Below are 23,067 nucleotides of genomic sequence, written 5' to 3' on the forward strand. Positions count from 1 at the left end.
ATATATTAATCGCACGGATACCACTGGTAGGTGACTGAAAGAGAATCTTGGGTCTGGCGACTGCATGAGTCCCTGCCTTGAATGAAGTCGCCAATAACTGTTTGCTAGCCGCACAGAATAAGGCTGGCTTTAAGCGACTGAAGTTAGCGCGTATCGGGCCAGATCAAAGTCAATTTAAGCGTGATCTCCCACTCACCTTCTGAAAAGGCTATAGATCTCAAGCACACTACCGAGACTATGATACTGGGCTTGATTTTAGATCCATTCTGTGTCCCGCCTCAGGGCTGAATCTGAGAATGAATCTTGGTGTGTATCAGACTTGTGAAAAAAAGCTGCCCAAGTGTGCTAGAACCATGGATCATCCTCTATAGGGAGAAATGTAACCGCGAATGGGATCTCAACGTGGCGGAGCCTACGGTGTGCACATGAGTCATATGTATTCCCGCTCGCTCTTAAACAACTAGAGCTATGAAGAGAAAAGCGTGACAAGGAGAAAGTTTTGAGGTCCTGTAGATAGCGTTGGGACTTGGGTAGGGTGCTCTTACTTTGTCCGAGAAATACAAGAGAATAATGATATGAAGAAGCTGCTATGAAGCCTAGATTCACACACCAACAATTTTCAATGACTATCTTCCAAGTGATCAGATTATTAGTATATTTGATGAACCGGGCGAGGGATGATGACCAAGATTCGATGGACCTCAAAAATGACATATCATACAATTTATGGAGCTGACTGGTATCCTCCAGTTAACAAGTATACCTGATTTCACCACAAATGGAGCAAACGCGTAACTATCTATCCGGACGAGGTAAAGACTATCGGAGGCTGTTTATACTACTAGTGCAGGGCCCATAGTCGCAATCGCTGCTCGGCGAGACTGATTGAATACACCGCCTTTCATGCAGTCCACACACGAGAGCATCAAGCTGGGGATTATGAGCAACTGAAAATCAGCTCATATAATAGACCCGAAAGCAATGGTGCATACTAATTTTCTTGGAGTAAATAGACATCGTATACAGATCTTCTGCACTTCAAGCGCTGTTGCAGATCCACCCACTGAACCACGGTTGCTGCATGGTGCCCGTGCCTTCTCACGGCCTGGTCCCGCACAAGGCGGAACTGCTACGGCCCTGAGGGGGGGCGATCTGGGGCGGACAAACAAATCAAGAAACGTGATGCGACCGGAGTAATCACATCTGATCTTGGATTTGCCATCAATTCCCGGAATCTCCACCCCGTTACTGCACTTGCTCTGAGTCAGCTAGGAGGTCGCCTCGAGACTGGTAGTCAAAGCGAGCTCTAGGATATGCGGCTCTTTCTTTGTCGAGGCTTGATGGGTGAATGCAGTTCCAGAGTATACCTCACGACCGGCTGCCCAAGACATGGTTGCAGCCCCGCCAAAGGAATGAAGCAGAGGTGCCCAATGCCAGCGAATACAATGTGCACTGTGCAGCACTCTCTAGATGACGTTACGCAGATTGTACCAGAGGAAGGAGTGAGATACGGATGGAAAAAATAGCGCTGCACTCGATCGCTTCCTGGAAGTCAGTACAAGTCCTGCCAGAGACTCCTCCAAGAGTCGTACGGTCAGTGAGGATGGAGTGAGCGGATTTGAATCGGACCTTCTCGGGCTGATCGGGATGTTCGACTCGGGTGATAAGGGAATTGGATGACCCCTCGAGTATAGCAGGTCATACGAGGCTTTTCTGCAGATGGTGATCTGCGCAAGATGTGCGATGGTATGACTTGGTGGACAGTGGAGCGACGTGGGAGAGCAGCTCAGTGGTTCTTGATGTGGATGCGCTGACTCGCGTTGATCCTTTTTGAGCTTGTGGGAGTGGCGTCAGGGTGTTTTGCACTCTACAGATGGTGGAAGACCCAGATACCTTGTCATCTCGTGTAACCAATGAGGCTAGCAAGGTACATCGAGAGGTCCTGGACCGTACCTTTTGGTGGCTTGTTCAGGATGACTGCGCGAAAAGAATCGGAATCGGGACAAGTCACCCTGTCCCGTCATGTGAAATTTGCAGTCGCTCCCTCTGAATCGCCCTCTGAATCGCCCTCCGACACATCGGATATCATGTCCACGCACCCATGACCTCCCTTTGGACACACTCTGCACTCTGCAAGATTTGCACAACCGGTTTGCTGTTTGAACGTGAAGCTCCTGATCGGGATCTTTCCGACTCTCCTTGCTCGCACGCGCCAACTCCTTCATCCCGATTCCCCGCAGTGGGTCCATGTGCGCTGCTGCGGTGCCTGACCGCTCCTCGCTGCCTGGAGATGAGTCGCGAGCGTTGATCTTGTATTCGCCTGCAGCAAGTCATTCTGATGCTTCTCCCCATCGCTTCTCTGAATCGCATCTTGATGCTTCTTCCGATTGCCCCAGCACAAGCAACAGTGCCCAACCAAACATGGCGTCTGCGGCCAGCCAGTGGGGGACCCTGATCAATCAGGATAAAAGTCCAGCGCCGATGCTGGAGCAGCTATGTCTCGGCATCGCACAGATTATGGTGAGGGTGAAACACGCAGAGGAAGATGCCGCACAATTTTGAGGCTCTTCGCCGCTAATTCCAAAAGCTAATGCGTTTGAAACAGCACTCGTTCGACTCAAATCCAACGACGGATCTCACTCCAGACCGCCTCGCCGCGTTCTATCGACGGGTGGGGGGCAACTACGATCCACTCTTTCTGGAGACCAGACCTCAAGCCTTGTCGTTTATCTATCAGTCGCTCGGATGTTTCCATAGTCTGCAGCCATCAACCAGTCCGTATGAGCCCCCGGCCATACCGTCGCTCTGCCCTAATGGCTTCGTACGATGGCAGACGATCCAGCTGCTCATGGATCCGGATGAGCACTGGCGTTTCTTGAACAACGCAGTCCAAGAGTGGAACATTGTAGATGCCAAGGGCGAAGCCTTTCCCAAGTCGATCCCTCGCGATGCCTTCCCCTCAGAACCTGACCCGGAGATGCTGCAGTGGCATGAAGGGGTCGCCAAACGACTTGAGCATGATTACATCAAGAGAAATGTCCAGCGTGCATCGCCACCAAACTTTGGTCCATTCCACTATCACTTTAGTGGCAAGGATCCCTTGCCGGAGGAAGAAGACTATTTCTCACACCCTCCGCATCGAACGAGCTCGCGACGCCACAAGTCCTCAACTTACTACGAAGCAGATCGACCGAGTCGACGGAAGAGCTACCGGCGGCGAGACCATTCCGACAGTTACGACGAAGCCAGTCGCCGACCAGATTCCAAGTCGCACGCCAGACCTGATGGCGGTCGCTCTGGCATGTCGTCACCTCGACATCGGTCTCCCGGGCCGTCGCCCTATGCGGATCGTCCTCTCCGGTCTCGAGGCCGTGACCACTCTGCATGGCATACCAGCCCCCTGAGCGGCGACAGGGAAGATGCAACATCCTCACGTCCGAGCCCTCACAGCCGGAGCCATACCCACTCGCACTCTTACTCCTATCCTCCAGATGTGGAAGTCTCAGATTCTCCCCCTCGCCAGCCTGCCCCAGACCCCATGTCGAGACGTCGTTCTCATCACCACCACAACTTATCTCCTCCCCCCGACTCACGTGGACGTCGTCACTCACATGACGCATATATGCGAAAGCCCTACCGTGATGTTTCTCCCACTGCGCCGAGGCGCTCCTTTGGGAGCCCAGATCTTCACCCGTCCAAATCCAGCAAATCTCGGCACGAAGGACGATCGCACTCTCGGCCTTCGCCTTCGGCAGACATTCGTTTCAAAGAGCACCTGTTTGATGGATCAATACCTGCACCAGTCCCGGAGACCCCACAGTACACGACCATGCCCCCGCCGCGCTCTGTGCCGCGTCAACGATTCAATCTTGATCCGGAAGATGGCCGACGAGGCAGCTACAGCGGTGGTAGTACCGGTGGGAGTCATCCGGGTAGTGGGGGAAGCAGCTCCGAGCGGCCTCGTTCTTACAGTGGTCCGGGATTTCCTTCGCGATCGTCTCGCAGATCAAGTCCCGTGCGAAGTGCGGCCGCCAAGCGGTATATGCCACCGGGGATGATGGATGATGGTTTTTACACGACATCCACACCTCGTCGGGTCCCTCTGTATGATTGATGATGTGGAATGTATTAACGAGGTGTTTTTTTGGATAACTCCATGCGCTTCTTTCCTGCCTTTTTCTTCCTCTTCTTCATTCTCTGCCTTCTCCCTCTTGTCATTTTTTCTTTTTACATCCCGTGCATTTTGTGCTTTACAATTTTGATGGATGTCGGGTTTTTTCATGGCGTCAACAACTAGCGGTCGATCTTCAAGACATACAATATTAGATCTGATGCCGTCACTATTGACTTTGTTCGTAGAGAATGAAGTTCCAAAGCCTGCTTGAGGCGGCTTTGGGTGAGCCCTCTCCTTCCATATGAGAATCCTCTGCGTCGATAAATACTTGATATTAGTGGAGAGTGTTTTGAAATTATCTCTTTCCACCGTCTGATTGGAACCTATTGTGCTCGAAAAAGATGGTGCATAGGTATACGGTGGTAACGCACAGCCAATCCTTCAAAAAGAAGGACTGTTCAAATCTACTTGGACTCGGGAAATATCGTGGTTTGGATTGTTCTTTTCATATTCTTGAGTGCAAATCGATGCCATTTAGAATGATTCCATGTTGGAAATACTGGGTACCGTATCGCGTTGAGATGGTGGACAAAAGATTTCCGGTTACCTACCAGTACCTTCGCATGGTCTTGTATTGTGTCTATGCAGTCTGTCCATCATATCCATTCTCTCTCTCGTTATCGCTTGAGCCAATTGGGAATTTGAAAGCCCGGCAGCTATCTGTTGTTGAGATTGATATTGTTTTTCGGTCCTGGAATTTATTCTTTTGTTTGAATTATTGGTCTTTCCCATAGAAGAGCTTGTTTATCTGCTGCATAGGTACGCTGTCCGTGTTTCCACAGATGATCTGGGAATTTGGCTGTGGATAGGCTGTTGAGACGGAAGGGCCGAGAATTGAGTGAAGATGTGCCTATGTACTTTGTGATAGATGATCCGGAGCTCGTTGTCGAGGATGACTTGGCTTTACTTTATACCTGACTTTTATAGAAGGTTTGAGGGTGATTCTTGGCTTGACCAGAGTATGTAGATTAGCAGTTACCTACTTGTGTTCAACATCTTGTCGATCGTCCTGCTATTGACGACGTGCTTTCAATTTTGTGAGACTTAAGCATTTAGGTCTAGATTTTGGATTTCTGAGAGATACCCAGACGTACTTCGTGAGTCTCTGGAAGTCATGGCGCATGCATTGAGGATAATCGAACCATTTCATTTCTTCTGTGGCTTGGTCAGGTATGTCATACATCGAAATTGGTACCCAAATTTTAGTAGTTACAAGAAGATGAATGAACTACTTCTTTTCTTGGCCATCCGGGCACCAAGCGAGTGCTCCCTAGTAAGCTCAGTAGTTCTCATGTATGAACCAAGAGTTTTTCTTGAAAGAAACGCGTTAAGGCTGACCCTTGGGTGGGCACGTGGGGGGTCCTCGAATCTGCACCCGCACTTTCGCAGTTTCCTTTGTTGTTGCTGTCATAGGATGAATGTCCTCGACTCTCATTGCAAAGGAGGCAGACTCGCATCCAAATTTGATATATTTGATGAGCTTTCACTATCCCCGATAGCAATGGGGATCGTGAGCAACATTGCAGTCCAAAATGGTCCGCTTCGCAAGAAGAATAGAAAGAAGGGCTCCCTCGGCTGTTAGGCTGCTCCCAATGTCTGCTCCAGTCCATCCCGTCAATACACCAATCCTGTCGTGACTGAATATATTTCAAGTCGATTGGAGAGCGTCCGATTTTCCTCTCGTCGCAGCCTGTTCAGTGGGGCCTCTTTGGCTTTAACAAAGGGAAGATCTCCCCGATATTCTCCACACTCCCTGGTGAAAGTCGAATGTTGGTGTTGAAAGAACATTGCCGCCTTCGAAGCTGGCAGTCCAATCATTAACACATATCAAAAGAGGTATTGAGCTACCACTAAGAGTCCCTTAGCGTCTTTCTCGCAACCCTCGAGAATCGAGATCGATTGTTCTCATGCGAAGCAAAACCCCCAACTATTCGACCGAATTAGCGCCGTGACTCAACTGCTCGCATGGGGCGAAAATATCCACAAATCCTTCCTTTGCCCAGGCCAAATGCCAAGCTGGATGTACTGTATAATGTCAGTCCAGACGAATCTCAGCACATTTGATGAAAGACAAATTGACTCCGTCCTCTCCCCGACACAAAAGTCGGCGTTTGTCCATGCTGGGTCTCGCCCGGATACTCATACTCGTGACAAATACTTGTTCATTTTCAATCCCGTATTGATCACAACTCTTGCATCAAGTTGAAGCAACTTGAACATCATCTCAACATGGATGATACTGGGCAACCGTCACAAACGCCCGGAGGACAAATCCCAGAGAGCGTGTTCATTGTAAGAATCCCTCATTTGTCCAACAAATTCGCCGCTCATGTCTATCTCTTCTTCCAGGGCGTCCTTTGGGCCTTGACCGGTACAGCGTTTGTGTTTGTGCTTTTCCGCCTCTACGTTCAGCTGGCCTACTTCCACGGACTTTTCATTGACGATTTCCTGGTCATTCTCGCTTGGATCATCATCCTCACTGCAGCAGTGATCTGGCAAATCTACGGAAGACATCTCTTCCAATTCAACCGAGTTCTTTCAGGTCAGGAATCCCTCACGCTTTCGGCTTTATTGCAATACCACACGTTTATGCATTCATTAGCTCCGTTGCAGATTCTCTTCTACACTGCTCTGTGGTGTATCAAGTTTTCATTCCTGTCGTTTTTCTACCGCTTGAGCTGCAGGATCAAGCCACTGTGTCTCTGGTGGGTGATTGTGGTTGTCATCACGGCGGGGGTCTATATTGCCTCGGTGGCGGATATTGAGTACAAGTGCAGCTTTGGTGGTCTGGAGTACGTTATGGGTAAGTTGGCAAATTCACAATGACCTTTTCCATCTTGATCTTCATTACTCATGGTCGATGTTTCGGACAGAGCAATGCCCCCGACTGAGTCATATTCACTATGAGAATCGCAGTTTCTGGGCCAATTGTGCTGGTGATGTGGTAACGGATATGATGAGTAAGTCGGATCCTGTTGTTTTCATTCAATTCTGTGTATAGGACAAACCTTCACGGGTTCTGAATATTCTGGCCTTTCAACATAGTCCTGTCTATTCCGATATCGGTATTGTGGAACGCCCAGATCACCCGGCGGAGGAAGATTGTGCTTCTGAGTATCTTTTCCGCCACCATTTTTATCATGGTCGTTGCCGTCATTCGAGTTGGAGTCAAGACGAGCCTCGATGAACAGATTGACATTGCATGGTTATGTTTTTGGAGTTTTGTCGAGGTGGATGCTGGTAAGTTCACGTACCTCCCTTGACTCGTGTCGGGTGGCAGTTTTTGGGAACTAGATTGCTGACGGTCATCTCACACAGCAATATTAATATCCTGCGTTGCCTCAATGAGACAATTGTTCATCAGTGCTCAAGCGAAGAGTACCAGAGAACGAAGCACCAGCAACCAGAACTCGCTAGGACGGGGCGTGAAGAGTCCACCGGTTGTATCGAGCCGAGTACAGCCAGGTCGGGATGGGAGTGATGTGCTTTCTTCAGAAGGGGATGTGCCACTTTCACCGCTGAGTCTTGTCCATGTGCGTCATGACTTTAAAGCGACTCGCGGTGCTGCCAAAGATCGGATGAGAGATGAAGAAACAGGGCAACAGGAGATGTGGAACTCAACACCAACTCGTGAGCCTCGCCAGTGACTGAGAAATGATTGAATCAAAGGGATATAGTCAGAATGGAATATCGCCCGTGGCTCCGGAGATAAGCCTCATAATGCCGACGGCCAGCCCCCCGGACTTTGAAGCTTCACCCGACTCCCTTGAGGACAAATGTCCGATACTGAGCTAGAAAACACATCTTGCTCCTAGAGTATATAGCCAAAGAAAAAGATTCATCAAAATACAATCCATCTCAATCTCTCTGTTGTCTAGAATATTCCCATCTTGACTCGATCCACCTACTCGCCATGTCCGTGATTGTGTTCGGCCCCACCGGCAGCGTGGGCTCCATCGTGGCGCTCACAGCCCACAACCACGGATCCAAAGTATACCTGGCCATGCGAAACACCCACAAACCCATTCCGGGACTCTCCCCCCAAGACGAAAGAAACGGTACCTATGAAAGGGTCCAAGCAGATCTGTCCGACCCAGACTCCGTCGCCGCCGCAATCCAATCCAGTGGTGCAAAACGAGCCTTCATCTACCTCGCCCACGGCAGTCCCGATCATATGAAGACCACACTGCAAGCGCTCAAAGCAGCCGGTGTGGAATTCATCGTGTTTCTCAGCAGTTATACCGTCGGTATGCGCGGGAGTGGCGACGGAGAAAAATTACAAGATATTCCCTCGAGCGAGGTGATTCCCTACGTGCATGCACGAGTGGAAATGAATCTGGACGAAGTATTCGGCTCTGAGAACTACGTTGCGCTGAGACCGGGTGGATTCGCGACGAATATGCTTTTTTTCAAAGAGGGTATCGCTGCTGGGGAAGTCAAGATGTACAAGGGGAAGATGACTTATGATTGTATCGTGCCACGAGATATAGGGCTTGTGGGGGGCACGATTCTGGTGCAAGGCCCCCGGAACGGGCAGAGGAAGGTTTATCTTTATGGACCGCGGGTATTGTCGCAGATTGAAGGAATTGAAGGGATTGGGAAAGTGATTGGGAAGGAGATTAAGATCATCGGTGTTGGGGAGGAGGAGGGGAGGGAAATGTATGTTCGGAATGGGATCCCAAAGGCCGTGGTGGATTATTTGATGCGGATTACGAATATGGAGGGGGTTTATGTGCATGAACGTCCTGACTATGATGTTGGAGTTGAGAATGTGCGATTGTATACTGGGCTACCTGCGATGGGGTTTGAGGAGTGGGTTCAAGAGAATCACCATCACTTCTTGTGAGTTGTTTGTGCCGGGAGAGAAAAGCAGTGGTTCAAAACTGGTAGATTTGATGAGTGGCGTGGTCATGGTGAGGGTCTGTCTGCCTTTTGTCATTTGTTCGTCTTGTGTATGTAAAAGCAGACCGGATCAAGGCTTGACCTCTCAACCAACATCTGAGATTCTTATGCTTGTAAAATAAGCTCAAAAGAAAAGAATAAATGCAAAAGTTGACGTGATTTAGGTTCTCTCCAAACTAGGTCTGGACCGAAAATGGTGCAGACTCGTGTGACCTTTTTCCCACAGAGACGAATTTCGTACACAAGACACAAATGCATTCTCACCGATTTGCACATCCCCAGTCAAGATTCAAGAGCTTCAAGATACACTGCAACCGTCCAATCTAAACCCTTTTCTCCAAATCGACAAAATGCAAATCCTCCGGCAACTCAAGCCCATTGGCCAGCTCCCGCGGAAACAACTCCGTCTTGCCCGTCTTCTGGTACCCACGCCGCATGTACCACGAGACCAGGCTTGGACGAGTCGAAAGTGCATCAAGACTCATGACTCGAGTATCCCACTCACGCTGACAGTAGTCTTCGGCAAAACTGAGAATCTGCCTTCCAATTCCACCGCGATGAATCTGGGGGTCCACGGCAAGCATGAACAGACGGGCGGTGCCCGATTCACGCTTGGCGGCACCAATGGTTCCGAGCACGGTGTTGGCCTTGTCGTGCGCGATTAAAAAGACACTGTCTGCATGGGAGATGACGCTGGAAATGTACTTTTCGTCGACTGTGAAACTGGACGCTAGCGCTTGGATGCCGACCCAGTCTTCTCGGGGATCCTCGGCGCGAAAGGCTGACTCGATGACTTGTTTTAGAGTTGGGATGTCGTGCGCAGTGGCGATGCGAAAGGAGATGGTTGTTTCGGGCATTATTCTTAATAGAAATTCAATAGTCTCAACGATGGCAAAGTCTGATTGATGAATAATTCGAGTTGGCCACAGCTACATTGACTAGAAAAGTCAGGAACCTTGCGGCTGTTATATGTGGCATGTCGACTAGCGCGCGCCCTTGTCTTGACAGCGGCCGAGGCTTGGGAAACCACCCTCTTTGGAGCAAACAAAATCACTCGTGTCAAATTGTACATATCTGTGGAGACTCGGCAAATGTGTAAAGTTACTTCTTGATGATGTTAATGATTATCTCTTTGCTGAAAAATCTTCTATTCGTCTAGGAGCATGACCGTCTCGCTCTGGGCCTCGACATTGAAGCATTCCTAAACATTATGCGTCTCGCATTTTGGCGAGCGCCGCCTCAACATCCACGTTGATATCGTGAAACCAAAGCCAATCGAACCGCCCATTTTGCAGACGAGACAGAATATTCTTCATATCTGCTCCAGCCTCCTCATGCTGCATGAAAAGCATCCGACTCACTTCCGCCGATTGCTCGAGTTGCTTCTGCGCTCGCGGACGACGGACCAAGTCATACGCGGCTAGACCTGCTCTGATTTGGCTTGAGCTGTCCTCCGGTTTTTGCGCTACTTCTACAAGAATTCTCGACAGGACGAGGGCATCTTCCAGACCCTGGGCCGCGCCCGCCGCTTGAAAAGGCAGAGATGCATGCGCACTGTCGCCGATCAGAACAACACGATCACGAAAGTAGGTCTCGGTATGCAGATGATGAAATAACCCCCACTTGACCGGCTGGGCTTTGCTCAGAAGCTTTCGGAACCTTTTATCCACGTAGGGGCCTTGAAAATCAGACATCATGATATCTGGTGAAAGTCGTTCCGTGACAGCGTCTTTCACTTTCCAACCCCCTTTTCGATCAGCAACACAGAGAAGAAAATTGAACTCCTGCGGCACGCATGGTCAATGATTGTGAGACTATAATGAGTTTTTTTTTTTTAATTCCTCCTCCACTTACCTCGCCGCCACTGATTCTGTACGTCACCGCACCTTGTCCGTGTCCAAAATAGAACTTGGCGACGTCCGTGAGGTCCCCAAGAATCTCATAAGCTTCTGACATTGGAATCACACCTCGATAGCAATATGCCTCTGCATAGACAGGTGCGATCTGAGTTGGTTGATCGGCGAGAACATGACTTCTTGCGATGCTTTGAATACCGTCAGCCCCGACCAGAATGCTCGCAGCAGCGGTTGTGCCGTCTGAAAACTGAAGGGTGACACCATTTGTGTCCTGCTCGATACCCGTGAGGCGTTTGTTGAATTGGACATTTTCGACAGGAATAAAGCTGGTCATAATATCAAGCAACGCCTTTCGATGGGCCTTTTTCGTTATCAGCCCCAGAACTTGCGAGAAATTTCACACTTAGTTTGAGAAACCCAACTTACCGATCGGCGAACAAAGTCCGTATGCCCCCAAGCTGAGTTTCCATACCAGGGTCGATCACGGCCTACGCAGATCTGATTAGCAGGAGTCACCACAGCTGGTAGGAAAAGAGTCGGGACCAAGTATACCAAAGCCAGGTTCCAGTAGCATTCCTTCAAAAAAGACGTTCTTCGCATGGTCACCTTTATTCCCCACACAAACACCTTCATAGAGAGGTCGGAATCGCGGCTCGATCAGATCCATCGTGCGCATGCCGTTCGGGGCAAATCCGATACCCGCGCTTTGATCACGTTCAGTAGAAGCAACCTGCAATGTAGGGTCGTCTTGTATACGGCTCACTAGACATAGACTTACCCTACAGTGGAGTACTCTTTGGCCGCCTCGTAGAGCATGAACGAGATACCTTGGGTGTGGAGAGCCATGGCTAAGGCGAGACCGGCAATACCTGCACCTATAATGCACTGTCGGTAGTAGCCCCGGTGTTGAGAATGTCTCCTTCGGTGTCTGCGATGAACCTACCGGTAATAGCTACATGACAGATCGAGCCTGCAGTCTCCGTCATGATGATAGCAGGCTGCTGGGGAAATGGTCAATCGGGTCCTGTTTTTCTAGATCGATCTGAGATACCAACAGGATCAGAGCCTCCCCTTGCTCCTTGTAATATTTCCACTGGAGTTATTCGTGTATGGGTTGGAGGAAAGGACCAGTTGGACCAGTCCATTCTCAGACAGCGAAAGGTTGCGTGTGCGGGGAAAGAATGGCCTCGGCAGGGGGGTTGGTCCTGCAGGACTCTCCTGTCCCGGTTTCTGAGGCGAAAATAATCAACCGAAGACGACCGACCCACCGATCAATACGCGCCATGAGGAGATTCCACTCAACTACCATACTACATCGGCTTCATCATGAGTCCATGAAATACAAATGTAGTCGGATTCCAGGTATGTCCCCAATGGCGCTGCATTAGACCAATGGTGCGACCGTTGCGAATGAATAAAATTCATCACCCCGAGAGATACCAGTGGTTTGGCCATCTACCCCAGTCTCCGGTCCTCTGCAATCGAGCCCTTTTCCTCATCCGTCAGACATATGTTAAAAATGTCCTCCAATAACTGCAGGCGATCCTGCTCTGTCTTGCATTGAGCGGTCACCTTTCGATCCGCACCGACAGACTCCCTCAAAGTGTCATTGAATAAGGTCAGGTTTCCCACGATGACTTCTTTCTTCTCGTCCATGAGCATCTTGGTACACATGATCTCCTGAGTGAAGAAGGATTTTGGATGTCTCGACGTGAACCAGGACATCACCTCGTAGTCCTGAGGCAAAAGCTCCGTCTCCGTGAAACAGTAGACAGGCACCCACTTCTGGCCCGCTTCGTCGGTAGGGTTGTAGCAGACATCATAGCACCACAACCTAGGCGGCTCCGGTCCTCTACCCGAGCGAGATGCAAAGGTCTCTTGAATGGATCGGTGCTGGATGCGAATCACTCGTGGAGCGATGCTCGTCGTCTCAAATCCGTCCCGCAGCGGAAAAGGAAGATTCGGCCCCATAGCGCCCATGCCCACATCCACGACGTACCATTCATCTCCTAGCCACACCAAGTTCAGCATATGATTCCACCCATCGTAGGTCTTGCTCTGGTTACGCCGCACGTCTGGGTACGGACTCATAGCCCGTGACACGCGACCACCACAATTGCGCACCTCGTAGCCGAGGGATCGGAGCACCGTCGCGAAGAACGTGTTGTTTTCCATGCATCTACCACCCAGTCGCCGACGAACGATCTTGTTAAAGAGTGCGGTTGGATCGAGGGTGACAATTTTCTGGGTGTTGTAATGCAGCACGAGGTTCTCGAACGGGACGTTGCAGGTGTGATGTCGGGTCAGGGCATTGAGGAGAGGTAGTCCCTCTTCTATGGTGAGTGCCTGCGCCGCATCTGTCAGCACTACCGAGTCCCGATAGTGCTGCGGAAGCTTGATGGTGTCGAAGTATTCGTGCAACTCGGCGTTGCTGTAGCGTAGTTGGGATTCTTCGTCGAGCGGGAGCTGTGTCATCACGATGGGGTTGGTGTTGGATGACATGATGAGGGTTCGAAAGCTATACAAGACAGCAAAGTATATAATATACAAGACAGATGCGATTTCAGTCGAGAATGTGGTTCAATATGTGGTTCTGCATGAGGGGAAAGCAGCAGAAGCTCACACGTGTCAGAAGAAACCTTCGAATGACGGGTGTCACGGTGGAGATCTGCACGGGACCGGCCCGCCAGCCGTTGAATCCCCCCGATTGGGCGTCCGCGACGGAAGCCGAGGAACAGCTTGACTGATACAGCAACCGACTGGATGTACTAGTGTGATGAATCAAATTGACACCAGCGATCAATCTGCTGGGGTTGATTTTCCAGTTGGGTGATTACTCCACCGGATCACACATGTTGATGGCTGAAACTTGCAGCAGCCCCGTTTCACCCACAACTTACAGTCGCTCGAGAAAGCAGCAACGACCCCGGATAGCCGCAGAGAGTTCTCACCTCGACATTTTTTCGATAGGAATTGGCAATTTCATCTCTGAGAATAGAATAATGCGAAAATTGAAACAGTCTGTTCTACTATCCTCTTTGTCCTTGACACCGCATCGCCGGATTTCTACCTCGTCCCAATCTAGCAACCGGTCACCACAGGCGGAGCAACGATCAGCCGAGTCTTCACGTGCGTTGGACCCCATCACGTGTGAGCTTCAGTGGGGTTGGAGGATGTCCTCACCCGTGTGTTTGCAAGTTCGAAACGTGAATCTGATCAGTGGACAGCGGCCTCGTTTCTGATCACTGTCACTTATATCATCATTTCTGGATGTGTTATTTGAGTTGTAAATTTGCATTCTCCCAACTAGAGTCTTCCAAGACAAGCTGTTCATTAGGAGAGAGTCCTTTCCGCCGATGATCTGGCTGAACAAAGAACTCGCAAATCGCTCGGAAAGACCAGTCTAGCCAATCGCCTCGACCGCGTCTTTGTGACCGTCAAGCGCAATTGTGGCTCTGCTTTGTAGATCTCCGCTTCCCTGATGTGAAAGAAAGAATCTCACTTCTTGCCTGAGTTGATTGGATGATTCAAAGAGACTTCAGAGAATTCTCGCGCCTGGTTCGACAATCATGTAGCTCATGCAGATCCCTTCATGGACACCGCGATAAATAAAGAACAAAACTTTGGCTCTGATGAACCATCTGAATCCCCCATCTGATTTACATTCGTTCGAGTCGACAGTCAAGCTTGATCTCCCACTCGCCCAATTTCCTTCTGTCTCTGGCATGATGAAGTAACCGGGGCAAAGCTATATTATTGTTTTCCACTTGCACCCTTTCGCTAGTCAGTCCTGACGGAAATACAATTCAGTCACTTGCACCTTTTAACGCGCCCGAGCTCGACTCTCTGATCAAATCTCTTTTCTTTGTTGGATAGCACTCAAGCCCCATTTTCAACCCCAAATGTCCCATCTCCCAAGAAATCAATGACGGAGCCAAAGAAAAGACGTCGCCGGACTCATTGGCGTGCAGCAAAGCAGCCTCGTCATCGAGTTACTTCTGGTATCATCGAAAATGCTTCATGGATCGCTCCAGAAGAGCATAGATTCCACAAGCCGTACACGAGATATGGCCCTGTGAATCCGCCTATTACAGATCCCACCCAGATACCCCGAGACTGGGACGGAACCGATAATGATCTCGATGAAAAGTCAGGATGCTTTTTGCAGTCTAGAGCCCTTGCCTTCTCCCTACAGATTCAAGCATCGTTTGACAGTGCTGACCGATACCTCTCTCCAGGGACATTGACAAGGTCATTCAACGATGCAAGGAAAGAATCGAAGATGGAGTCATGCCCCACATCTGGGAGGAAAAGCTCAAGAGATACAAGAAATTACGAGAGCAGGAAGACGAGGCTGTCGCGTCGGAGAACCAAGCTATGAGTCGCAACACGGTGATTCGAGTCAAGTATCTCGAGATGATTCGTGAGCGGCTGGGAAAGACCAAGGATTCTCATCGTCAGGCTGTGAATGTGAACGCTCTGATTGACGCCTACCGCGATGGAAATCTCACTTGGATGGAGGGTATGGTCACATATTGGTCATCTGGGAGGTGTATTCATGGGCCTGTTGAGTTTGATGAGAGCTGGAAAGATACGAAGAGACTGAATGAAAGATGTGGAGGCGAGTCCTTTTGGGTCGAAGGGGTGAGTACACACAATTCTTTTTGGCAGGGAATTAAAGGCAAAAGAAAAAAAAAGGAACTGAAACAAAACAAATCTCTGACGCCTTGAAATTCTCGCGTCGATATAGCTCAACGGCCCCGGAACCCTTCCTCAGCTCCAGTATGACTATCCAGCCTGGAAAAGTACCATTCAACCAATCGCGCCTAATGATCACCATCACAATGTACGTCCAACCACCAGAGAATAACAAATCTCAGCTCCTCCACAGCCTTCCTCTCCAAGGAAACCCCACAAGACTAATGAGAGTCAATCTAAACACTCTCATCCTCTCACTACCAGATCAACTTTTATCTCCGCGTTCCCGGCAGATCGAATAACCCAAACTCAAGCTGGAACCTCGCCAACCCCCAATCCACCATCAACCGCCCCTTCATGTACGACACCGGCTCTACCCTCCCCATGATCTTCACAGACGACTTCGCGCTCATGACTCTGGCCGACAACGGCCGCTGGCCCCCCTTCGTCGCTCTCGTCATAGTGGTCGATTGCAACGGCGGCCTCACCCTCGACGCAACCTATCTCATCGAGTACAACATCCGCACGTCGAACCCGTACCAGCCAGGCACGAACCTCTTCGTGCGTCCGCCGAATGAATGGATCGCAAGACAGACGATTGTCAAAGATACGGCGTTCAATCCGGCTACAGATCACCGCTTGAGTGGCATGTGGGTGGCTAGTGTGCTTTATACAGGCACGGCGCCGGATAATAGCGGGCGATTGTTTTTGGCCGAGACGGTGACGGCGCTGAGAAAGACGTTACCCAAGGCGAATGTGAGGAGGGCCATTCCTCAGCCACTTCGTAAGACAGCCATACGATGAGTGTGGTATGTCGTGCGTGAGAGTAGAAGACTCTTCTGGGCATTTGACACGTGTGCTGAGCGGAGGAAGCGGAAAGTTTCGATGGTTGAATATCTTTTTCTGGGCTCTTTTGGGATTTTTGCGGTTCCAGATTCTTGGCTTTCTCTGATTAAGAGCAGCCTTTCTTTTCTTTCTGTTTTTTGCTTTGAGGGGAGCTCCCAGTGGTATTTTCTTTTCTGATAAGCAGCAAGTCAGGGTTTTCTTTTATTGCTGCGGCTTTCTCATCTAGAGTCTCCTGCCAGTACAGAGGGAGATTGCTCCAAACAGCGGCCGTTGGTCCTATTTTGAGATATTTATCTTCAGAGAATCACACTTGAACCAGTGAGACCGTCAGCGTCTACTGGCCTAATCGATAAAAATAATCTTGAATGAAATTAAATTGACAGATATAAAAATTAAGCACAACATCAAGGATCCTGCTCTATCATCCCTCCAGGGCATCAAGAGATGTAAGGTAATAGTCATCGAGAAGATCAGAAAGCTTCCATCCAGCAACAACCCAATGGACAGGAAGAAAAACGTTAATATGTGAGTATTGTCGGCCAGACAAAGGAAAAACTAGCCGCGTGTGGACTTGTACAGGCTCGCCGTGGGAGACGAGACGAAGAATAGAAGATTAAATGTGCATGAAGGCTGCGAAAAGAGCGCCGATGAAAACGGCAAGGCTGGAGAAAGAGGCCCGACCAGCCGCGTTGAAGAGCGGCAGACCCGAAGAGGAGCTGCCGGGGCCCGAGGAGCCGACGCTCGAAGAGCCAGGAGCAGCACCAGAGACGGCGCCAGAGCCCGAAGAGCCATGACCAGCGCCGAGAGATGCGGATGGAGTAGACGAGGGAACACGGTGCATCGAAGAAGTCTTGACCCCGGCGGGAATGACAATGGCGGTGACGGTGTCGGTGCCCATGGCCGAAGAGGCGCTAGACTTGGAGGGCGCGGGTGCGGCAGACACGGCGGGAGCACCCATGGATGCTGCACCAGCACCAGAGGGCATGCTTCCAGAGCCTGAAGAGCCCATACCAGAGCCAGAAGAGCCCATGCCGGAGCCAGAAGAGCCCATGCCGGAGCCCGATGGAGAGCCAGAAGAGCCCATACCGGAGCCAGAAGAGCCTGTGCCAGAGCCTGAGGGAGAGCCTGAAGAGCCTGAGGGAGACCCAGAAGAGCCCATACCAGAGCCAGAAGAGCCTGTGTCAGGGCCCGATGGAGAGCCAGAAGAGCCCATATCGGAGCCAGAAGAGCCTGTGCCAGAGCCTGAGGGAGAGCCTGAAGAGCCTGAGGGAGACCCAGAAGAGCCCGTGCCGGAGCCAGAAGGAGAGCCAGAAGAGCCTGCGCCGGGTCCTGCGGGAGACCCAGAAGGAGAGCTTACGACAGGAGCGCCGGTAGGAGCCCCAGCTGCTGGCGAGGTGGAGGCTGAGCCCGGACCAGAGGGAGAGGCACCGGTGGACATGGCACTGGTGGCAACGCCGCCAGATGAAGCGGAGCCAGGACCGGTGGAGACAACAGGAACGGTACCAGAGGGCGCACCAGTAGAAGGAGAGCTGCCAGAGGGCACAATACCGGGAGCAGTGGTCACTGCATCGGTGCAAGAAGAGGTAATAGTAGCAGTCGGCATCCCACCAGTAGGGACGGTCAGGGTGGCAGTGCCAGTGACTCCGCCAGCTGGACCACCGGGAAGGCTGGTGGGAGGAGGAATCGAGCCCGGCTTGCCACCGGTAACGGAAGGATAGCCATTGCACTCGACCGCGCCCAGGGCAGCAATGCACGCACCGATGGGGATGCTGATCAGACCGCCGGAAGGTCCAGGGCTCTGCTGGCACTGAGCCTCGCCCAGAATAGCCGTGCAGACGCTGGTGGGAACATTGATCAGGGAGCCACCGTTACCGCCATCACCACCGTGGCCACCGTTGTTACCATTGCCGCTTCCATTTCCGCCGTCGCACGATGGGTACTGCTTGCAAACTGCCTCACCAAGGACAGCAAGACATGTGTCAAGGGGAACGCTGATCAATCCACCAACGCTGGTGCTTTGCTGGCAGTGAGCCTCACCCAGGATCGCTGCGCAGACACTGACAGGTACATTGATCAGAGAGCCGCCTTCATTTCCGTGACCTTGGCCGGCGGAAGGAGGCTGAGGGGAGTGATCTTTGCACTCAGCCTCGCCAAGAACCGCAAGGCATGTGTTGACGGGGATACTGATCAATCCACCCACATTGGTGCTCTGCTGGCAGTGAGCCTCGCCGAGGACGGCCGCACACACGTTGACGGGAACATTGATGAGCGAACCCCCATCGCTGCCATGGCCATGGTCACCACCTTGGCCAGAGGAGGGAGGCTGAGACGAGTGATCCTTGCACTCGACTTCTCCTAGGACAGCCAGACACAGGTTGACGGGAATGTTGATCAGTCCGCCATTGGAGTTCTGGCTCTGTTTGCAGTGAGCCTCGCCCAGCACAGCCAGGCAAACATTGACAGGAACACTGATCAGGGAGCCCTGGTCATTGGCGGAAGTGGAGACCTGATCACACTTGGCCTTACCCAACGCCGCCAAGCATCCATTCACGGGGACATTGATCAGTCCATTGCTGGTGGTCTTTTGGTGGCACTCGGTCTCTCCGAGGATGGCCGTGCAGAGTCCGATTGGGACGCTGAGGAGGCTCTCGGAGGCGGAAACTCCCTGCATAACATATGGTCATTTAGCAACGCGCCCTACTTGAAAGCAATCCTATCGACGTTGGCGAGAACTCACGGAAGTCGAGGCCGCAAGGGCGGCGAGAGAAGTTATGAGAGATTGCTTCATAATGAGATACTGGGTGCAGCGAGTGACCAGAGATGGAAATCTCAAAAAGAGTGGACGCCGAACACGGCACGAAAACAATGAAGAGCAAGAAAGACGAGATACGAAATATCAAAGCACTGTGAGCGTATGAAAGGATGGTTCATGAGGGAAAGAGGCTATTAAAGTACCCTCTCGTTCGGACTCTGGAAGCCTTGAAATCAAGGTCCTCCACCGTCAAGTCAACAACATGCACAACTCGCATAACCGAGTGCTGCCGACGATCTGTCTCGTCTTCGTCAGTTGACCGTACAAAAGCAGTGCATGACTGCCTGGGAACTTTCGCATTGCCCCCATCAACACCCCAAATTGCGTTCTGAAACGGTCGGATCGCTCCGAAGTGAGTCTAGCAGAAAGGGGGCCTCACACATGGTGGACTGGACCGGTCCATTCAACAACAAGACTGGAAAAGTATTTTGAAATTTCTCGATCAGGTAGGCGTCCGGGTGCTTGGAAGGGATGAATTGAGTGAGCCTGCATGGTCGAGATACCCGTACTTTCCTAGGTGCAGTGTTGACTGGACGATCAATCCATCCTGGCTCTATCAAAGTGGATCACAGGCAGAGAAGTCGGAAGGCAAAGCAAACAATTAGGGCTCCAATCCAATTCCTCGGGGGCCCACTGGCAGCCTGAGAGACCCTCTCCTGGCCGGGATCTCCGACCATTCAGTCAAATTTAGCGGGTCTCACGCTGGGAGATCGACAGTATGTGGTGCGAGCACACTACTGAATCAAGAGCAGACTATTGCAACAGTGGCGTAGCATAAGTCTGGAGGGAGCAAAATGTACCCGACCAACACCGTTTTCTCACCGCCGTGAGCCTACTCCAAGAGTTCTTTATTGAGGTTGTGGGCATTCAACGAATAGTCTTTTTGCCTCGACTCGAGATGCATCCATGACAGTGTCGATCAGGGGTTCACAGATCCCAGACTAAGGAACAGGCGGTAGGTAGGGGTCAACGCAGAACAGGCCGGTGCGGTGCCGAGATAACTACTAGGTCGCCCTTGTACCTTGCATGTATAGGTACGGAATCATGCACCTGCCAGATGGACATCTGCGTACTTCTGATCTGGACCTCCTCGATGAGTAAGGGCAACTTGAGGGCATCGGGGGATCCAAGACATCTAGTGCCAACGAATTCGCTACCGCATCGGAGGCTTTTGAGCGAGCAAAGGGAGGAGAGTGCCTCGGCAGCAAAAAGAGATGATAAGGTTTCTCCCTTCCCCGGATGACCAAAAGGTAGCGCGGCCTTGGCGTCCCCTTTCGGGGCCTTTGGAGTTGATTCCAAAGACAAGGAACTCGACGGTCGTCGAGTTCCACTCTGCACAGCTAGTCACGCGAATCGTCCAATTCCCACATCTGGTCGTTCGTGTTCATCGTCCGAGTGGGGTCAAGCGTCTGTCGATCTTCCCTTTTTCCCAGCAATCCTACCCCCCCACCCTCCGAGTGCACAGATCCGATGTCACACGCTGGATGAAAGGTCTATTTCTACATCGAACTTGCTCCAGACTAACACCATGTCTACATGATCCAGTTCTACCTATCCATGAACAGGCGTCATCAAAATCAGTATCTAGAATGGATCTTATCCAAACCATATGAATTATCCACTCGGTCGCAAATGCCCATATGACCAGTGCGATGGTGATATGTATTTGCTAGGGAACTGAATATCCGTTGGACAAATTTTCAATTCAACAAATGACACGAGGCTAGGCACCCGTCAGTTAGACCCATCTGGTTGGGTTGACACACGAGTACATGCAAGTTTCCTTTCTAGGAGACAGACTAGCCTCTAAAATATCATCAGGGTGAACTATTTTCAGGTCTTGCAGACACACAACCAACTCTAATATGACACGATTCCGTGCGGAGGATGAAGAGATCCCGGAATGGGACAGCGTTGTCGCCCCCAGGACTTAAATTGCCACTTCTCTCCGATTCCGCTCGGCCGTGAATGGGGCCATTTCATTTCTTTCGGAAGGGTGCAATCCACTGTGCTGCATGTCTCAATATTTCAACCTCTACTTTCAGGCACCAGTGCCATCCAGGCCTGACATGCATAGATAATGATGCAAGGAGCCCTGGCTTTTTCGGAGGTTTTTCTTTTCTTCGGTGCTTTTTCGCTGCAACACATCGAGCAATCATGTTGCGCTTCCTCATACTGTCACTCGATTAGCTATTTTGATTTCATATTCAACTAGGTTGAGATTCCTGGAACCATCGGTAGCTTCTCTGTCTGCATAGGATTGAACATTCGCTCAAAGCAATACTGAGGTGCTCCGCGAAGAGCATGTGAACCTGACCGGTCATTTCTGACCTGTCCACATCCTTCTCTCGAGGCTTCTCCACTACCTCCACCAGCACCTTCTCCTTTGCAGTGATGGTGGAGATTGCTTGACAGCTAAGCTTTTCGCCTCTTGCCAACTTCCGAGTTTCCCGAGATTTGTTCCAAATGTGATCCCGGTCGGAATGATCAATGGCCTGCGTGAGTTGCATTTCCGGGTTTCGGCGCAGTGTGGCCGTCGCTTCCAGTGGACCGCTAGCACTGGTGAATAAAGCTCTGAGTCGGGATTTGGTTTCCTCATTTCGGTAACATATTCATGCAAGCACCGCAAGTACCTCTTGAAGCTCTTCCTCGGATTTGAAGGCTATCCGAACAGATCATAAAGTACGTGGAAGGGTTACAAATTGCCACCGTCGAGACATATTACCATACTGTTGAAATTCCGCAGGGGGCGTATTAGATAATTTAAATCTGCTTCTTCGTGCAATTTAAACAGCAGGGTACCTTTGAGTCTACCAAAAGTGAGCCACGGGAGAATCCAGATTTTGGTATTTGAAAAGCACGCTGTGCGAACCTATCAACGATTCCAGTGACTAAGATGTACGACTCTGGCCGGAATCACGGGGGTCTTGGTATCTCGCACATTCTCATGGAACTTCATTCTCGTTGAACTCGAAATCTGCCAAACTCGTTTGGTTCGTGGAATTCTCCCAAATATCAACACCTGCTCGGTATGGTGGGACAACCATGACCTCGATAGCATGGTATCACAAATTGCGCATACAGAATCACCTACGATACCCTTTCTTGGGTCATCTTCAAATATTCTGGATTCAAGTAAGAATGGTATCACGTAGATATGTTGAGCTTTTTAAACGGTGGAAGCCCCTACGATGCCTATTGAGACTCTTTCAGCCCTTCTTTGGACTTGCCACTCTCCAGAGTCGAATCAAAGACTCCTCAGGATCACGTTACTGAGTTGCAATTACCAAAACTTATTGACTGCACGGTCTAGAAACATATACTCTGAATCCGATCATCTCAATCCGTCCTCATGAAGCTCCACACTGGCGGACTTCTTCTCTGGGCCGGACATTTTCTCCTGTTCCCACGTCTGGCGCTTTCCATTCCTTCGGACTTTTCCTTGGCAGCCTCCTCCTCTCACATGCTTTCCCGCCCTCGGGCGACTGCAGATTTAAGTGGTCCGGGACTACTGAGAATCCTTCAGTCTTCACTTGGTGATGAGGACTTCAACATTCTCCAGGGGAACGTGACTGTCCAGTGTATACTGGCTAGCTGGGACTTGTCGACTACTTGCCGTAGGTTTCGTTCTCGTGCCATATTGATTTCAAGGGCGGGTTCTTGCAAGATTTGGAATGCTAACTCTTTTGGCTTTTTTTGGTGTTCCACAGATGGGAATCAGTGTGTGATTGCGCCGTCTGAGTTGAACTTTGTTTGTCCTATCTAAGTAGTTGTCAATG

At 50.8% G+C, this 23,067-nt stretch overlaps 9 protein-coding genes across 9 annotated transcripts; 4 read left to right on the forward strand and 5 right to left on the reverse strand.

Annotated features, from left to right (window-relative positions):
• Nucleotides 1-1,268: 1,268 nt before the first annotated feature.
• POX_b02007 (uncharacterized protein) lies at nucleotides 1,269-1,391 on the reverse strand (the record flags this gene model as incomplete). Its single annotated transcript, XM_050110929.1, has 1 exon — nucleotides 1,269-1,391. The coding sequence occupies one exon, from the start codon at nucleotides 1,389-1,391 to the stop codon at nucleotides 1,269-1,271; it is 123 nt and encodes a 40-aa protein (XP_049971275.1).
• Nucleotides 1,392-2,421: 1,030 nt separating this feature from the next.
• On the forward strand, nucleotides 2,422-4,114 carry POX_b02008 (uncharacterized protein; the record flags this gene model as incomplete). Its single annotated transcript, XM_050110930.1, has 2 exons — nucleotides 2,422-2,520; nucleotides 2,606-4,114. 2 exons carry the CDS (start codon nucleotides 2,422-2,424, stop codon nucleotides 4,112-4,114), a joined length of 1,608 nt encoding a protein of 535 aa, XP_049971276.1.
• Nucleotides 4,115-6,403: 2,289 nt separating this feature from the next.
• POX_b02009 (uncharacterized protein) lies at nucleotides 6,404-7,821 on the forward strand (the record flags this gene model as incomplete). Its single annotated transcript, XM_050110931.1, has 4 exons — nucleotides 6,404-6,977; nucleotides 7,048-7,134; nucleotides 7,220-7,414; nucleotides 7,493-7,821. The coding sequence occupies 4 exons, from the start codon at nucleotides 6,404-6,406 to the stop codon at nucleotides 7,819-7,821; spliced, it is 1,185 nt and encodes a 394-aa protein (XP_049971277.1).
• Nucleotides 7,822-8,087: 266 nt separating this feature from the next.
• Nucleotides 8,088-9,020, forward strand: POX_b02010 (uncharacterized protein; the record flags this gene model as incomplete). Its single annotated transcript, XM_050110932.1, has 1 exon — nucleotides 8,088-9,020. One exon carries the CDS (start codon nucleotides 8,088-8,090, stop codon nucleotides 9,018-9,020), a length of 933 nt encoding a protein of 310 aa, XP_049971278.1.
• A 379-nt stretch (nucleotides 9,021-9,399) lies between these two features.
• POX_b02011 (uncharacterized protein) lies at nucleotides 9,400-9,933 on the reverse strand (the record flags this gene model as incomplete). Its single annotated transcript, XM_050110933.1, has 1 exon — nucleotides 9,400-9,933. The coding sequence occupies one exon, from the start codon at nucleotides 9,931-9,933 to the stop codon at nucleotides 9,400-9,402; it is 534 nt and encodes a 177-aa protein (XP_049971279.1).
• Nucleotides 9,934-10,284: 351 nt separating this feature from the next.
• Nucleotides 10,285-11,918, reverse strand: POX_b02012 (uncharacterized protein; the record flags this gene model as incomplete). The annotated part of the gene is made up of 6 exons (XM_050110934.1): nucleotides 10,285-10,860; nucleotides 10,931-11,293; nucleotides 11,359-11,420; nucleotides 11,485-11,636; nucleotides 11,711-11,807; nucleotides 11,876-11,918. 6 exons carry the CDS (start codon nucleotides 11,916-11,918, stop codon nucleotides 10,285-10,287), a joined length of 1,293 nt encoding a protein of 430 aa, XP_049971280.1.
• Nucleotides 11,919-12,387: 469 nt separating this feature from the next.
• On the reverse strand, nucleotides 12,388-13,434 carry POX_b02013 (uncharacterized protein; the record flags this gene model as incomplete). The annotated part of the gene is made up of 1 exon (XM_050110935.1): nucleotides 12,388-13,434. The coding sequence occupies one exon, from the start codon at nucleotides 13,432-13,434 to the stop codon at nucleotides 12,388-12,390; it is 1,047 nt and encodes a 348-aa protein (XP_049971281.1).
• Nucleotides 13,435-14,857: 1,423 nt separating this feature from the next.
• On the forward strand, nucleotides 14,858-16,434 carry POX_b02014 (uncharacterized protein; the record flags this gene model as incomplete). The annotated part of the gene is made up of 4 exons (XM_050110936.1): nucleotides 14,858-15,081; nucleotides 15,171-15,576; nucleotides 15,683-15,778; nucleotides 15,895-16,434. 4 exons carry the CDS (start codon nucleotides 14,858-14,860, stop codon nucleotides 16,432-16,434), a joined length of 1,266 nt encoding a protein of 421 aa, XP_049971282.1.
• A 655-nt stretch (nucleotides 16,435-17,089) lies between these two features.
• Nucleotides 17,090-19,264, reverse strand: POX_b02015 (uncharacterized protein; the record flags this gene model as incomplete). Its single annotated transcript, XM_050110937.1, has 2 exons — nucleotides 17,090-19,141; nucleotides 19,214-19,264. 2 exons carry the CDS (start codon nucleotides 19,262-19,264, stop codon nucleotides 17,090-17,092), a joined length of 2,103 nt encoding a protein of 700 aa, XP_049971283.1.
• Nucleotides 19,265-23,067: the final 3,803 nt, after the last annotated feature.

Source organism: Penicillium oxalicum, chromosome II (genome assembly GCF_001723175.1).
Source record: "Penicillium oxalicum strain HP7-1 chromosome II, whole genome shotgun sequence".
NCBI classification, from domain to species: domain Eukaryota; kingdom Fungi; phylum Ascomycota; class Eurotiomycetes; order Eurotiales; family Aspergillaceae; genus Penicillium; species Penicillium oxalicum.